The sequence below is a fragment of the Akebia trifoliata genome, chromosome 11 (genome assembly GCF_017979445.1).
Source record: "Akebia trifoliata isolate Shusen 1 chromosome 11, ASM1797944v1, whole genome shotgun sequence".
Taxonomy (NCBI): Eukaryota; Viridiplantae; Streptophyta; class Magnoliopsida; order Ranunculales; family Lardizabalaceae; genus Akebia; species Akebia trifoliata.
The window spans coordinates 41,153,227-41,172,009 of record NC_141385.1 but is presented as its reverse complement, the minus strand read 5'-3'; the positions used below and the strand labels follow the sequence as shown (position 1 = coordinate 41,172,009).

General features: G+C 32.9%; 1 protein-coding gene across 34 annotated transcripts in view; it reads left to right on the top strand.

The window, feature by feature from the left end:
* LOC147391708 (alpha-amylase isozyme 3A-like) overlaps window positions 1-18,777 on the top strand; it is a 24,235-nt gene extending 5,458 nt beyond the window's left edge. For 9 of the 34 annotated variants that reach the window (XR_015182720.1, XR_015182714.1, XR_015182706.1 and 6 more), the window contains one exon: window positions 1,041-1,335. Coding sequence is in view for 1 of the 34 variants with exons in the window: in XM_086458160.1 (XP_086314286.1) it covers window positions 15,088-15,188; window positions 15,460-15,546; window positions 16,902-17,076 (363 nt within the window). In the remaining 33 variants the exon portion in view is untranslated. Of the gene's footprint in view, window positions 1-529; window positions 596-964; window positions 1,341-13,826; window positions 15,189-15,459; window positions 15,547-16,901; window positions 18,222-18,414 lie in introns of those variants that run through there. The other 25 variants (XR_015182723.1, XR_015182718.1, XR_015182730.1 and 22 more) reach the window with 15 other exon arrangements.
* The last annotated feature ends 6 nt before the right edge of the window (window positions 18,778-18,783 follow it).

Sequence of the window (18,783 nt, the reverse complement as noted above, 5' to 3'; positions counted from 1 at the left end):
GGTGTGGGTCTTGAGTGCATTGTGATTGACACATACAAATCACAAGTTAAAAGGAAAGCTTTATAAGATGACAATTTGACTAGCTTTGCTTTATGAAGCTTGATGTCGGGTGGTTGAGTGAGCATGATAGAGATGAGAATGCTAGGATATGAGTGCAGATATCTGGTCCCTGCCAATTTGACTGTTGGGCAGTTTGTTTATGTGGTTCAGAAGTGGATAAAACTTTGTACTGAGAAGGCCATTTTCATCTTTGTCAAGAACATTCTTTCACTATGAATGCAAGGATTCTTTTGATTGTTTTCTAATTAATGGTTGACATATAAATTTCAAGTCTTTCCACCGATTTAAATGTTAAATCATCAGCTTGTTCTAGATCTTTTCAATAATGGATAATCACACTTGATGATACATGGAAAATTAGATTATAGAGTTGACACGTCACACTTTTTTCTAGTGTCTACTTTAACACAGATTGTTTTGTTAGTTTGGTGGAGTGATATTGATGATGGCTTATATGTTGTGATTGCAGAGATTTATCATACAATAGATTTTCGGGAAGCCTTCCTTCTTATGTTAGTGAACCAAATTTACAACTGTAAGTGGAAGAAAATCATTGGTTGGATATTGGAATTATGACTTTTATCTTTTATAATGGCCATAGGTTGTCATTGTGGTGATATTACATTAACTTACTACTATGTTTTTTTTTTTTTGCTTATTGTTTTTTAAGGACTATATGAAATAAGGTATTAAATCATTTATCACTTCTCAAAATTTTCACTGAAGCTTGAAAATTGCATTTCATTCCTTTTCAGAATTTAGGGAAATTGGACTTTCCCGCCCTTAAAAATTTTCTAAATTCCATTGTATGTCCAGAAGTTGCTTGTTCTGCTGGTTTATAATTAATTTTAATGGAGGGTATTCTTTATCCTTTTTGATGAGTTGTGTCGTCTACTGTCTTCAGGCTGCAAATTTGTGGGGAATGCAAAGACTCGAATTCATAAAGGTTGTTCTGAAAGGGCTCTTTGTTTCACCTGCAGTTGCATGCACTTGCAGATATCAATTCAGGTACAAATGCTAACCATTTGCTTTGGAAATGGCAGCGAGACAATCGTAATTCAAGGATTGGAAACTCACTAAAATTTCAAAAATTTACTACTAATAGTATTGCGGGTCATGAAGATGACCCTAATAACATTGTATAATAATATTGGTTGGAGAAGTCCTAACATACTAACTGAGCACAAAGATTGGAAACTCACTAAAATTTCATTCTTGTATACCTACTACTATATATATATATATATAGGGTCCCGTTCAGCAACAAACATTTTTCAAAACATGGGTTAGAGGTTTTGGAATGGGATGATTTTTGGTGAGGATGATCATCCTCATCAAAAATCAGAGATCATCCTCACCAAAAATCAGCCCATTCCAAAACTTCTAGCCCCAGTTTACAAGTTGAAAAATCGTGGACCGTCCATTTTTTGTAAACCATTTTTGATGGGGTTAGAAGTGTTTGAATGGGCTGAATTTTGCCAAAATGTTTGTTGCTGAACATTTCCCATATATATATATATATTCTTCGATCGAATCCACGACTACCAGATTGCAATCTGTTTGGAAGATTCTTAACTGTTTGACTGGCATCAATTAAGCAAAATATATGGGCTAAAAATCCTAGACAAAGTGTTTTGCCTTATATGGGTTAAAAATTTCAGAATGGGCTGAACTATATAAGACAAAACTTTGTTTAGAATGTTGTCTAGGATTTTGTCAAAAGAAGGCTACCCATATATATATATTAATTAAGGATTTTATTTTAAATTCAATCTTATTATTTCTATAAATGGTTCTTGGATTGTGGTTTGTCTACATCCATGTGGCATTGGATCATGTTTTTGAATGTCTCAAGGTGACTCAACGACACTTGGTAAGATTTAGTAAGAGTGAAAAAGCATCTATGGTTCCTAACCACTTTCATGTCAAGATGTGTGATATGAGGTACCCATCTTGAGGTCACTCCATCACGACTCTTCTATACTTTCGTTCACACACAAAACCTTCTACAAATTTAGGTCAAAGGGAAATAAATTTAAGATGTAGCTTTATCCATCTCAACACTAAAATAGATAAAAATGGAGGGTTTCATAGGTGGCTTCAATAGTAATTAATATATCTTGATCTTATGAAATTTATTATATTAATATTGTTGGCTTATTTTATTTATTTTTGTTCTCTAAATCAGTTCATTGTTTTGATCCCTTTAATAGGTTTTGGATAATTAATCTTTGATTCTATTTATTAATGATGATGAATTAATTATTTAAATGATTTTTGGTTTGATAGATCGAATTTTTTGTTTTATTTCAGGATTTAATACTTGTTAGGGTTTTAAAATCAATCAAATTTTAATCCAATTAATAATTGATTTTTACGATTATAATTTGAATTAGAATATTGTTGGAGAATCTAGGGTTTCTACATAGGTCGCGTAGAACATTGACAACCCTAATACATACGTACCGTTAGTTTTGAGAATGAGAATCTGACGATGATGATGGTTAGGTAGAAAACGAGAGGTAAAATGATAGTGATACAAGTAATAATCATACACGGATTGATTATCTGATCAGATTAGTACTTGCATCATCATCATCTTTCATCTCATCTCCTTTTCTTCTCCTACAAGCAAAACCTTCACACGTATGCACGGAACCATTTTCCATTTAATTGTTATATTATATCTAAGCCTTTTTATAAGGAAGAGAAATAAAAGCAATACATTGTAATACGATACATCAGATAACAACAGCTGTATCCTGTTGTAATTCGGGTTAATTATCTCTAAAATGCAATTTTTGTCATCCCCTCCAATTTTAGTTGAATAAGAGAAATTAAAATCCTAGAGAGGATTACACCGGTGGGCGAGAAAAGGTAAATTGGGTGTAGATGCAAAAACGTCTGATGATACGTCCTAAACGACATTAGCAAAGTGACCGTCCTGATTTTTTGTTGTTATTGATATTGAATCCCACTAAAAATCGCGTCATTTTTATTATAGAGAGTAGAGACTGATGGAATCTGTTGCTTATTAACGATTGTTTATAATTAGAGTTGCACTTTTATCAATTATGATGTAGGGTAAATGTACCTTAGAAAGTATGTTTTAGTGGTGAAAACCTACCTGTAGTCAAAATTAACTATTAGTGACAACAAAAAACGTTGCCATTAAAGCCGTACACCTTTAGTAGAAACAAAAAAAAAAAAATTGTCACTTTTTAGTAGCGAAAACCAATCAGTAACTAAAACTTATCATTAATGACAATAAAAAATGTTTTTTCTTTTTGAAAAGTATAATTATATTGAAGAAAAGCAAGTAAAAACAAGGAGGCTGAGGAAATCTCAAGAAGAACAACAATGAAAAGAAAAGAACAACATTAAAGATTACATAAAGAGTGCCATCTAAAAACAAAGTCATCGAAAGAAGTCCTTGCGAACTCTATGCTCTGCTTAGACCACATATATAAAAGACCCAGGATCTCCAAGAACCTCGCATGAGAGCTGCTGATCTTGTTGCTGAACACTCTGTTATTTCGTTCGTTCTAGACTCCCCAAGCAATAGTCGAGGGAAGCATAGCCCACATGATCCGTTTTCTGGAGTGGAAAGCATTACTGGTCCATTCTACTAACAACGAAGCGAACTTACTAGGAAGTACCCAACTAACCTAGAAAAGTCTAATGAAAGTTGACCAAATATTATAAGAAAACACACAATGGAGTAATAAATGATCAACAGATTCCCCATTTCCCATGCAAAGAGGACAACAATTGGGAGTGATCTAACCCTTCACAATCAAATTATCCAACGTAAGAATCCTACCAAGGGAAGCCAACTAGACAAAAAAAGATATTTTAGAAGGAATTAACCCAAACCAAATGATGGAACCCGAAGGGGATCATTCTGCACAGGGAGTGAGCCACTAATAGAAAGACCTGACAGAGAACCTTGAATCCTTCGCCCTAATCCATTCCCATCTATCCTGATTGCTGACGTTGAGATGAATCGAGTGCAGGAGATCAAGGAAAGATGTCACCTCAGTTAGCTCCCAATCATTAAAGTTTCTCCTGAACCCCAAATCCCAAGTAAGATCGGATTCATTGCTAATCAAACATTGCTGGATGGAGCAATTCTTCTTAATAGAACAAACGTACAAAGGCGAAAATTGAGTTGCCAGAGACGATGTGCCACACCACTTGTCCTCCCAAATCTAATTTTGTCTCTCCTTGAACCTAATCCCTTTCTCGAAATCCTCACACACTTTGAAAACCCTTTTCCACACACTACACCCATAAGAGTCTCTAGTCTCGCCACTATACCAACCTAACTTCTTTTCCCCATACTTAACCATAATCACCTTCCTCCACAAACTACCTCTCTCCTCACCGAATCTTTAAAGTCATTTTCCTAGAATAGTTCTATTAGCTAACCTAAGCCCCCTAATGCCCAGCCCCCCGTTCTCCTTAGACTTGCAAATAACTTTCCATCTAACCAAATGATACTTCCTCTTGCCATTCCTATCGTTCCACAAGAAATTCCTCATAAGTCTTTCCAGTCTAATCTCAACAGATCTCGGAAGCGTAAACAACGATAGAAAGTAGGTCGGAATACTCGATAAAGTGCTTTTGATCAAAGTTACTCTCCCTCCTTTCGACAAATAGTTGGCCTTCCACGTGCCCAACCTTTTCTCCATTTTCTCAACCACACCATACCAAATTTTAATACTGTTGTAGGGAGCTCCCAACGGTAATCCCAAATATGACATGGGCAATGTATCATACCCGCAACCCAATGTTGTGGCCATCAAATGAATGTCATTCACCTCACCTACCCCGAAAAGCTTACTTTTCTGCAAATTAATATGTAATCCTGACATAGCCTCAAAGCAGCAAAGTAATACGCGGAGCACCCTCACCTGGGCCCTAGAATGCTCCAAGAAGACAAGGGTATCGTCCGCAAATTGAAGATGAGAGATTAAAGGTCCATCATTCACCCTAAACCCCGATAGCTTGCCTAAATCAACAGCTCTACTAAACAATCTCCCCAAAGCTTCAGCTACAATAAGGAACAAAAACAGGGATATGGGGTCCCCTTGCCTTAGCCCTCTCGAGCCTCTAAAATAACCAGCTGGACTCCCATTGACAAGAATCGAAGTCCCAACTCACGTGATCATAAGCTTCCTTAAATCAATTTTCCCTATCATTCCTGTTGTCTTTTTCTTAATCCTAGAATCAAGACACTCGTTGGCCATCAGAACTCCATCTAAAATTTGTCTTCCCTGGATGAAAGTCCCTTGTTCTTCACCTATCAGACTTGGGAGAACAGTTTTTAAACGAGACGCTAAAACTTTGGATATTATCTTGTACATCGAGCTCACCAAACTAATGGGTCTGTAATCTTCAATCTTATCTGCCCTAGCTTTCTTCGGGATCAAGGCAACAAAAGTGTTGTTAAAGCTATAATCCAAACACTTATTATCTTGCAATTCCTTAATAACCTCCATGAAATCTCTCGAGACGATATCCCAACAATGTTTGAAGAATTCCATATTAAATCCATCCGGTCCCGGTGCCTTATCCCCACTCATCGATAAGATAACTGATCTAACCTCCTCTTCCCCTATTTGTCTTTCCAACCATACCCTCTCTTCCTAGTCCAAAGACTTGAATTCAAGATTATCCGGCCGTGGTCTTAAGGACTCATTTTCCTTATACAAATCTTTGTAAAAGCTCACCACCCCTTCCCTAACCTCCTCATCTCCTACCCTCAGGACATCTTTGATATTGAGTTTGTTAATTTTATTATTTCTTCTATGAGAATTGGCAACTTTGTGAAAAAACTGTGTTATTATCCCCCTCTTTCAACCATTTGACCCTCGACTTTTGCTTCCAACTTATCTCCTCCATAAGCGCCACTCTTTGGAATTCCGACTTCAACTCCATTCTCTTACTTCTTTCATCCGAGCTCAACACCCTTTCTTCCTCCTTTTTGTCCAAGGTCTCAATGTCTATCAAAATCTCCTTTTTTTTCTCCTCAATGCTCCCCATAACCTCTTTGTTCCAAGTCTTCAACTTGTCTTTCAAGAATTTGAGTTTCTTTTTGAACACAAAACCCGAATTTCCTATAAATGGACACTCATTCCACCAATTTCTAACGAGATCTAAAAAGTTGGGTTGAACCAGCCAAGCGTTTTCGAATCTGAAGGGAAGAGGATATTGTCTAGGATGGCTTACTTCCAAAAGATTGAGGTATGATCAGAAACTGGGCTAGGACTAGCTGAGTGAATCACATTCTGAAACTTCTCCTCCCACTCAATATCAACCAGAAACCTGTCTAATCTGGACATCCCAGGGTTATCTTGGTTATTAGACTACGTGAATCGTCTTCCCAGAAGAGGGAAATCCATCAAACAATGTGATCCATAAAAAATGTTATCACTAAAATCTTACATTTTTTGTGATAATAAAATAAAATGTATCGCTAAATCTTCATATGCTCATGCATTTTAGTTATTACATTTGAGTTGGTAGTAAATATTGTTAGTAGGGTTGCAATTTCATCCGGTTCAAACCGAGAGCTTTGGATTGGTTTGATTCGATTTGATTTATAATGAACTTCAATTTAGTTCTAGGTTAATAAAAGAGAACCGATTTGTTCTTGGTTCATGCCTTGTATAGAACCAAACTAAATCGAGAATCAAATCCTCATATTTATAAAATTATAAATAAATATTATTAATTTATTTAATAAATTATACTCATTTTTTATAGATAAATTTTTTTTTTTTTATGGATAGATTAATGAATTTTTTTTTTATGGATGGATTAATGACTTCTTTTAATTGTTAGAAAAACTATTGACTTTTTGTTTTTTTGAAGAGATTCATTAATGAATTTTTTTATTGATGACTAGATTAATGATTCATTATATGAGATTTAATATTCATATTTATTTATTTTTATTAAAAATATATTCTTAACTCGGTTCGGATTGGTTTGGTTCTATGGAAATTTGATTCGGTATGGATTCTCATTTAAAGGAATTAACTTAGGTTGGTTCGATTCTGATTTGACCCTAAAACAAATCAAGTTGCACCCTTACTCAAAACTATAATACAATACTAGAACCAGAACTTTAAAAGATCATTTTATGAGTTTTTATTTTCAAATTCACTAAACACCTTTTGACTTCTCTCTTGCACAAGAGCCTAATGCAAAATTACTAAAACGGCTTCATCTTCAACCCAATGCACAAAATTAGGACATAAAATGGGTTGGAGGGAACAATTAAGGCAGTTATGTTGATAAATAAGTTAATTTTAAAAAATTATTAAAGAATTTAAGATTATAACTTATAGGTAGCATGGTTGGAGTGCATCTCACGTGGATACCCATAATTGCTACCCACAATACCTAAAAGACTCATTTATGGGTATGGGTAGAGAGTGTTGTGTTGGAGATAATCTAACACTGGTTACGAGTTACTGAAAAATTATCTTGTAACCCCTTCCTTTTAGCACTTTTTCGAGAGCCCTATGGCCCTCAAGTGTTCATGGTTTTGGATCATATTTTTAAAAATAAAATTTAAGGTTATAACTTGTGGCATGGGGTTTGTCGATGATAAATATACTTAATATATTTTTAAACATTTTGCTATTTCTAGTTGTAATATTTGATAATTTTTCAAACCCCTTCTGTTGCCAATCCTAATTCTACTCAATATATCTACGTACTAGGGCTGTCAATGGATTGGATCCGAGATCGAATCATGGTCTCCAATAATGATCAGATCGGATCCGAGACTAATCCGACCATTATCATCTCAGGTTTCTTATCAGATCTCAATATTAAGATTCAGATCTAATCCATTAAAAAATCAAATCCAAGTTGGATCAGACCAAACTTGATTATATACATAAAATCTAAGTAAAGTTTACATATCTTAATAAATATATAAAATAATTTATATATATTTTAATATATCATGGAATCAAATATTTATCAGACATGATTGATCCAGATACAATCCAATAAAATATCAAAACGAAACTTTATCAGATGGGATCTTTATCGGAATCCAAAACATCAATCCATACCCGAAGTTATCAGACCGGATTAGATTTTGGATCTTATTCGATCCGTTGACAACCCTAATACATACGTCTCATTAGTTTTCAAAAAGAAAATAATCTGATGATGGTGATGTAGAAAACAAGATGTAAGATGATCAAGGTACAAGTAATAATCATACATACGTCACGTAAAAACATTGACAACACTAATCCGATTTCAGAATGACAATCTGACGATGATGATGGATGGTTATGTAGAAAACGAGATGTAAAATGATAAAGGAACAAGTAATAATAAAACACGGACTGAGTTCTTGATCCCATTATTACTTGCCCCATTATCATCTTTCATCTCATCTCCCTTTCTTTCTTTCTTTCTTTCTCTCTCTCTCTTGGAAGCATCCTACACTCGTTTGCCTTTTTTATAAGGAAGAGAAATAAAGTATTGCGTTGAAATAAGGCGCAAGAGGAGTTTAAAACATTCGAATTACGCGTAAGCTTTTTGTTTTTGGTTTTTTTAAAGGACCCTTGCGGAGGATTTCTTTCTAAATAATCCCCAATTTTGGGTGGTAGCTTAAGAAGATATTTAGCAAATTTTTTTCTTTCTAAATGGTCATTTGTACCGTGGAGTTCACAAATTTTACTGTCAAACTTGACGCTTTTTTATTTTGTGTCAAGTTCAAATTTTTTATCGTCGAACTCACCACTATTTACTGTTGAGTTCACTACTTTTTATTTACTCTTGAGCTCGACGCTTATTAATTACTATTAAGTTCACCACTGATAAAACTTACCTATTTTCAATTTTCGAGATTTTTTTTACTAAAATACATGAAAATATCGACTAAAAACTTGAGATAATGACTTGTTTAAATAATTGCAACCCAAAAGAACCATTCTCGATCGATTTTCATCAAAAAACTAAGAAAAAAAAATGAAAAAAATCTTGAAAATGACTTCTTAATTAAATTATTTTTGATGGAATGGAGTCTATGAAACTCAATTGAGATGTCAAAATCCAATTATTGGATGAAAGTTATGAGTTCTTACGGTTAAGGCATTCAATCATGAGAAATGTAAAAGATGAGGTCCGGAGACCATTTAGAAAGAAAAAAGTTTACTAAACATCCTGCTAAGCAACACTGAAAACTTGGGGCCTATTTAGAAAGAAACCCTTCCGCAAGGGTCCTTTAAGTAATTTTTTCTAAATATTTTAATATTTACAAAAAATAACTATTTTTTTCAAAAGTTATCAAAAAAAAAATTAAGTCGCTGGACAGTCCAACATTTTAGTAACTCATTGGACCATCCATCGTTTTAATGTGTTAAAATACATTATTTTATCAAAATGCCCTTTGAATGCTTAAAACACTAGACTATCCAATGTTTTAATAGTTTGCTTACCCCATCAATTTAGCCTCAGTTTAAACCGTCGGAGAGTCCAACGAGTTACTAAAATGTTGGTTTGTCTAGCCACTTAATTTGTTTATAGTAATTTTAAAAAAAAAAGTTTTTTTTTTGTAAATATTAAAATATTTAACCCACTTTTAGTAATTTCCCCTATATTATTAAAAAGAATTAAGATTTTATAAAAAATAAAATAAATAAAAATCGACTATCCCACAAAAAGATCAACAATCCAACCGTCAATTTCAAGTGGCCAAGAATACCCCATCGAAAATCAACAATTGGACCACCGATTTTTGTTTTATCGCTCAAATTTAAAATTTATTATATTATTATAATATATGGATATATAATTTATATAGAATGAAATTTAAAAATAGGAAAATAAAAAATTTCTCAGAGATGGGAAGTTAGTAATTGACACCCACACTTCTCATATAATTAATTTATGATTTTTTTATTAGTATAACACTTATAATGGAAAATCAAAAATTTCTCAGTGATTAGAAGTTAGTAATTGACACCACACTTCTCATATAATTAATTTATAGTTTTTTATTAGTATAACACCTATAGTGGCAACATGCCAACATTTTATTTTTGCCACTAAAAATTATTGTTTTGTGACAACATATACATCGCGTCTAAAAGTATGTTTTAGTAATGAAATATACATGTAGCTAATGACTAATCATTTGTGACAAAAAAAAATATCTCGTCACTAAAACTCTAAACTTTTAGTAGCATAAAATATAAGTCATCACTCAATATCTTGATACCTTTCAGAACGTCAAAATTCATATCCATGGTATTAGTGGCACATACTTTTGAATTGTCACAAAATGTTAATGTTATAATATTTTTAGTGACAAAATATAAACCGTGGCTAAAAAACTCGTCACCAAAAACCAACTTTCTTGTAGTGACCCAACCCATATGGGTCCCCAATGGGCATGGGTCAAAAGGATCCATTTTGTTTTTTCCCACTTCTACACTCTTCTAATTTCAAATTTTAAACATTTTATCCTAAAATCCCATGTCATTTCCCCTTACCTTTCATCTTGGACCCTTTTAACCCTAAAAGTCATCCCAAACCTCTATAAAAGATCCCATCTCCTATGACAAATCCCTCATGCTTGAACTCTCCCCCTCAAGTCTCATTTATCTCAAATCTTTCATTTAAATCTCTCATCTCTCAAGTCTCTCTAAAAATTCCTCAACTCATAACCTCAAAACCTCTCAACCTAAACATCCATCAACTTCAAATCATCATATTACAAGCATATGAACCCTTAAAACTCTACATTAGAAGAAAGATCAAGAGATACTTCAAAATCACAAAAAAAAAAGAATCCAAAGGTGAGGACGAAAAAAAAAATGATTCCCTCTTATCTCCTCTCCAATTTCCCTCTTCTAGTTTCCCTCTCTCTATTTTTTTTTTCCGATTTAGATCAATCCTAGGATGTAGTTGATACTCTTTCCTACACCCGATAGATTAGACCTCATCTCTGTCGAAAGAGTAGAGGTTGAAGACATTTTCAAAAATCATTCTTAAAAATCCCTACACGATTTGCACTCATCATGAAAATATTTTTCCAAAGGATAAAGGCATTGGTCCCTTTTCTTTATGAAAAAAGGGCCCATAACCATCATGCCATTATTTTTTTTTATAAAAAATTACAATCTCAAGGAATTAATCATAAAAAGGGATTTCTTTCTTCCATAACGAACCCTCCATGAATTGAGCCAAAATTAAAATCCTTCACACTCAAGGGTACAAACTAAGTTTACCCGATTTTTTTTTTTTCTCTCTTTTGAAAAATGACCAATTTTTAAGTTATCACTCAAGATAGAGAAAATAGGGTGCCGAACACATTCTCTATTTTCTAATCGAATCCTTTATTTATATCTTAGGTAGATTAGCGTTGAATCTTTATGAGATTCACTATAAAAAATAAATTTTCAAAACTATCTTTCAGGTGCCCATTCACACCATTTTCAATATAAAAAAAGTGGTGGCGACTCCAAATCCACATAGTGTCAATCTTCAGACTTGAAAATCATACAGCTACACAACCCATTCACTTATTTTCTTTATTTTTAGTTAGGGTTTAATAAGTAAAAGTTGGAGTGCCAATAAAAATCTCTTAATTATTTTTTATATTTATATTTGCCCCTTAAGAGAAGTGTTGATTGGAGTTAGTTAAGAATTTATGTAGTTAAGGCAATGAGTAGGATATCAACTTGCTATAATATCCAAAGTTTCTTACCCGGTGAGCTTAACCAAACAACCAATTACACAATGTGCATATGACTTAACACTAACACTTAAATAAGACCTACAATTACATTGATTGATTGGTTCAATGTTACATATGACTTAACATAGGCAACTTAATAAGTTATTAATATTCAACAACTTTGATTGACTTACACTCAATGAACCAAGGCTCTATATAAGGAAGATTCATATGCAATTAGAATGTACTCCATCTTCTTCATTCGAAACAAAGTGCAATTCCATCTTCCTCACTTGAAACAAAGATGTCTGGTTCCAACTCTCCTATTGATATTAGTAGTGATGAATCACAAAAAGATACTGAACTATTAAATGATGAAGAAAGCTATAATGAGAAAGCTACAACTACTCAGATACTTGTATAGAAAACTCAGAAGATAGCTCGAAAGATGCAGTTCATGCTTATATGGGACAACACATGGCAACCATCGAATCAATTGAAGAGTTTTTCAGTGAACAAAACAAACTATTGCATTCATTATTGTGGAAAACGTCATATCTTAGAATATAAATACGTGATATTGGAGAAATTTTTTTTCACAAAGAGCAAAATACCTATCGAATAATACATCGTTTGCATTTGATCAAGCACTAGAACACATTAAAAAAAAAATGCAAGAATGTGTCCACATGATTTATGACATGATAAATTGAGTCTCTATTTGTATTTTACAGATGAATAACGGGAAAGATTTCTAGATGATTTTAATATGCATTCACCATACTATATGACTAATGAAAGTGATACCAGTGATACAAATTAGGAATCTTAGTAGACGGTTGTCATGAGTGGTGCTTTTTTGTTAGTGTTAGGGAACCTATTTATCTCGTTTAACTGTTATTTTTATTAGTTCTACACTTTTTTGTTCTTAATGTAATATTTATCTTTATTTTCTATCTACATCTTGATAACTTTTCTTTCAAATTACCTTGAAAACATTTAAGAGATTAAAGAAATTACATACATACCATATTGAGATGTGATACACCATATAGTGAGAATATATATTAACTTAACAAAATATCCCAGATCACATTGTCTTCAAATTCAATTAAGTTATATAATTAAACATCTCAAATACTGATAAAAATAATAAAACATCTAAACTTTTCATATTAAAAATTATTTTTCTTCACGAGGCTTCTTAAATGTTGTAGTTAAATCGATTTTGAGCTTCACCTCCATATTTTCCTCCGACGCCACTTTTGATGGTTCTCCAAAAAGACAAGAAAATTTATCAATATTGAATAATTTTGCTTGATCTTCCCCTGCAACTATGTTCCCTTTGTCGATGTTGTCTCGCCTTTCTTTGTTTGGTTAGTAAACAAAAAAAAAAAATCCTCAATCTCTTAAGCATTTCTAGTATGGCCGACTATTATAACGCGTGTCTGATTTGACCATAAAGGAAACGATAGTTCCATCATGACATTTGGGGCATAGAACTTTCTTCCAAAATTTTGGTGCAAAATGACTAGGTTGTTTGCAAACAACAAACATAAATTCCCTTTCCATCCATTTTGAACTTAGTAAAAAGAAAAATACAAACTTAGCAATAGACTATTTCTAAAAGCATAACAAACCATAAATTGCCACAAAGGTCCTATTGTTGTTATTTATTTTATAATTTAATTTAATAAGTAAACAATGAGATTTTTATTTATATTCAATACAATTATTTTATTGAAAAATATATTATTATTTTATTATAAAATAAATATATTTATAAAAATAAATAATAAAAAGGGAAAATTATTTATAAAAAAAAAATTAATTCGTAAAAAGATCCAAAAATTTTAAAAATTGGAGAGAGAAAATTGTTGGCCTGCTGAAAATGAGTTCCATCGACAATTTTTAAAAAGTTTGATTTTTTTACGATTAAATTTTTTTTTTTTTTTTAAATAATTTTTCCCAAAATAAAGAATACAATTTAGTTGGTCCCGCTCGTCTAATGCTTCTAAAACCTGGAACAGAAATGACACTAATTGGTAGCTCTTCGAAGAAGAAGAAGAAGAAGAAACGGGAGGGCCCAAGAACAAATCGATCGTGATTCGATCTTCTCCCTGTAAGTTTTTTCTCACTAATCCTCATTTATTTATTATTTTCTGGAATTTAATTTGAATCTATTGATCGAGATTTTGATTTATTTAGTTTTTGATGAAGAAAAACTAGCTACATTTCGAATTTTTCTTTTTCATCACCTCCAATCCCTAGTTATGCTAGGGTTTGATTCCTTTTTATCAGTTTTTGTTAGACTTGGAATCCTTTATAACAATGTCGATGAATGGAAACAACAATGAAGCTTAAAATGCTTGAAAATCACACGAGAAGCCATGGAACTCCAAGCACGTAACCATGAACTCGATGAACTCTTATCAACTCTAGAAAGACAAATGGCTGATCACCATGACAAAGCATCTTCTTCAAGCAAACCAAACAGAGTTCCTTCGAATGAATTGTTAGACAGATAAGGAACCAAAAGAATTGCGCGGGCTAAATCTGAAATTGGCGCGGGCTAAATCTGAAATTTCGTCTTTCGATCTCTAAAATTTTTCATTTTGTTTATTTTTCCCCTTCTTCAATCCAGTGAAGGTAAATTGCTTTTGGAACAAATTTTCTTGATTGATGAACTTGTTTTTCTTGTACAATTATATTTCAAAGCATTTTGATCTTGATTCTTTGTTATAGATTGGCATTACTGTAGCTCCTCTAATTGTTTCCAACTTTTGAAGAACTTATCTTTTTACAGGAACTCATTGGTTACATCAATTGATCTAAATTATGAACCTGATATTATTTATCTGTTTTATTTTTTATTTTTTACAAATACAAGAACTAATTCTAAATGCTTGAGATGACCAACATAAAATCAAGAGCAAAGGTACTTAAAACCAACAAAATTACGTACGAACAAGGATCTGTTTTTCTGTAATATCTATTTGTTAATTATATTATTTTTTTATGTAAATATTTTTTTTTTTATGATAAGTGATTTCTCTATCAACTAAGGGTGAAATCATGTTTCCGTTACTCCTAGATATAGATTGGTAGGATCATAGATGGTAAGATCTCTACTCTATTTACAGTGCATGCATTGGAGTCAAGCACTTTTCATAGGATTCTCTATTACATTCCATGGGAGTCTAGATCTATATCTCTGATTTCATTTGCTGGAAAACAAGTGCTGACATGACATTAATAGAAGCAGATTGATAAGATCAACAGTTATTGAGATCTCTTCTCCGATTGCTATGGCTACCAATGAACATTTCCTGGGAGTTTGTAAACCAGGCCATGTTTGCCTAGACTTTAGATCTAGATCTATATTATCAAGCTCGGTGGAGCATCTAAGGTAAGTCAACGCATTATTCACTACCTTCAAGCATATTTCATTATCCTTTCTACTAATTATAGCTCTTACATGGTTGACTATGTGTCGTCGTTCAAGTGTATCAAATTCTATGTTAGGCTACCCATTTGGGGAAGCTCCATAGGCCTGTCCACCATTCCATGTGTGTGCCAATCTTCAATTGGAGAAGTCCATTTCTATTTCGTCTATCAATGATTTGGATTATTTTTAGCTTCTTAATTCATATTTTTATGGTTAAATGTTGTTGTTATAGATTTATCAAAGAATGCGATCTATTGGTGCTTAGAATCTTCCATTTGTGCCATTTTTTGCCTACGGTGAATTCAAGAGGCTGCCCATGGTGACTAGATTTTAACATTACTTGTTCTAATTTCTAGTTAAACACTCAGTAGAATTTGAAGTTTTTCTAATCATAGGGACCATTTCAAGTACCACATGCATGTTTGCTTTCAATGTTTATAACAGTTAAAAGTTTGTTGGGCATTCTTGTGTGCTTATTTGAATGATAACATGAGCTTCAAGTCATAAAATTAATTAACATGACACAGAACAATATACCAGTGGAAATATATTTTAAACAAATAGTTTATACAATGTTTTGGGTATGCTTTAGAATTAAATTTTGGATTTAAACAGAATACAGAACAATATTCCTATACTGATAATAGTGTTTGTTAATCTAATAAAAGAGAAGTCCTCTCATTTTTCATTTGTAGTTTTGCTGATTGCACATTCTTATCTACCAAGGTATCACAAACTCAATTGTAGTGCTTTAAATGTAATATCAGGTTCTTTAAAGTTGTCTTAGTGTTGCACATCAATCTAGCGAAGAACAAAGTGTTTGGAATGGGGTGGGTGGGGGTGATAGTTCAAAGCTATTATAGCCTCAATCTTGGGATTTCTATACAAATGGTACAAAACCTAAGATTTGTAGGGTCAAAAGCATATATCACAAGTTTTTAACAGCAAAGCATGAGTTATGTGCTTTCTCAATAACAGAATGGTAGTAGAAGGTTTAAACCAGTCCACATGAGTTATGTGCATTAGGTCTTGGTATTTGACTCGCCATGTAATCTCATAAACAGACAATTATATCTAACTATAAATATATCTAAGAACACGGACCAAAGTCTCACTCACATTTAAATATCGAATATATAAACTAAACAGGATGAGACTTCTTCTTCTTAAGTCAGTCTGCCATCTCTACTTCTTTTTCTCCCTTATATCCCACCTTCACAACTTCTCAATTACTATTTTCAGAATACCCAACCCGACCCGACCCATTGCCAACCCTAAATGCATTTATAAAAATTACGTTAGTAGGAAAATTAAATTTTTACGCCCATTAATTTTGCAATTTCCCAACACAAATTGCTTCCGTCAATTTACACTGCATTAATGAAGAATAGTTCAGTACTTCCTATAGTTAAAATTACCAAATTTCTTAATAAACCAAATTCTCACAAACTTACCACAGCATCCTCGTTGCTTTGGCCTGTTATAACTTCACTATTTATTATGGTTCCTGTAATTCCAGCATTGTTAACATGCATTGAATTTCAGTATTTTACCGATTCATTACAACCATTGCACAACTAGCACAGACATTTGTAATAAAAGAAAGAAAAAAAATCAGTCAAGCAATTTATTATTGTGATTATTTTATTATTTCTATCTTATTTTGATGTTAAGGGATTCAATTGGGTGTCTTGTGAGAAGAGTGAATTGGGTGTCTTGTGAGAGATGGTATGACTTCCTCAATAAGTCCATCCCTGATCTTGCTAGTGCTGGAATTACACGTGTTTGGCTCCCTCCACCTTCACAGTTTGGTTCTACTGGACCCCAAGGTACTATTCCTCTAATGTGATCCAATCATAAATCATTTCTCTTCCAAGATGAATAAACATTATGTATGTATCAGATGAGTTTAACTTTCATGCAATTGAGGAATGATTGTTGCTTAATTGTTACATCAAATTTCATTCATTTGTAATTAGTACATTTTGTCATAAAATTGTTTTAGTATATAATAGTTCAATATATGATAAAGTGATGGTCTGTTTTGTATGTATTTTTGTTTGTTCTTGAAATCTTAAGTTTCTTATAAGATTTGCCCAATTGAATCATTGGTTTAACCAAGCTACAAAGTCTATAATTCAAACTGTCTGAAATGTGCCCAACTGAAATTTGGAGATTGGTGGCAGCTTTGCAAAAATTCTATTTGGACAGAGTGGGAGTCTTGTCACTTGTGATAATTGAAATTTGAGCTCTAATTACCAATGTTGTTTACATATATTTCTTTTCTTGCCAACATTTAAGCATGAGAAGTATCCACTTTAGTGTTTTTTGGATTATTTTTCTTCAATCTAAATTCATAGTACCTTGGAGTATGTTAGTTGGTGAAATTATGAAGTAAGCACAAAATTAGAATTATGAAGATGTGTGGGTTTCAGAATATGTAGAACCAAGATTGATTACATGGATTGTAACTTTAGTACCAGCACCCGTGAGGAGGTATGTATACCTAGTAAAAAATTGATGATCTGAAAATAGTCCTAAGTGACCATTTTTTTTCCATCTCTGGTCTTTTATGCACAACAAGGATGGCGAGTTTGGTGAAGTTGTAGCCCATAAAATCAGAGTTGGGTAGTTAAAGTAGAGGTGTGGGTCTTGAGTGCATTGTGATTGACACATACGATTCACAAGTTAAAAGGAAAGTTTCTTAAGATGACAATTTGACTAGCTTTGCTTTATGAAGCTTGATGTCGGGCGGCTGAGTGGGCATGATAGAGATGAGAATGGCAAGATATATATCTTTTTCTTTTCTTTTTTCTGCTGATTAGTGCAGATATCTGGTTCCTGCCGATTTGACTGTTGGGCAGTTCGTTTATGTGGTCCAGAAGAGGATAAAACCTAGTGCTGAGAAGGCCATTTTCATCCTTTTCAAGAACATTCTTCCATTATATTCGGTTACTAATGTTGTAATGCTAACCAACTTCCTCATCTATGAATGTAAGGATTCTTTTGATTTTTTTTTCTAATTCATAATTGACATAAATTTTAGGAAAATTGGAATTTCCTGCCCTTAAAAATTTATAAATTCCATTGTATCTCCAGAACTTGATTGTTCTGCTTGTTTATAATTAATTTTAATGGAGGGTATCCTTTATCATTTTTAATGAGTTGTGTCATGTACTGTCTTCAGGCTGCAAATTTGTGGGGAATGCGAAGAGTTGAATTCATAAAGGTTGTTCTGAAAGGGCTCAAAGGAGTATCTTCCTTTGATACGTATGTTGACTACTCTTTGGTTCACCTGCAGTTGCATGCACTTGCAGATATCAATTCAGGTACAAATGCTATCCATTTGCTTTGGAAATGGCAGCGAAACAATCGTGACTCAAGGATCGGAAACTCACTAAAATTTCAAAAATTACTACTAATAACATTGTATAATAATATTGCTGGGAGAAGTCTATCTAACATACTGAGCACAAAGATTGGAAACTCACTAAAATTTCATTCTTGTATACCTACTACTATATATATATTTGTTTATTTATTTTTTCTTCGATCA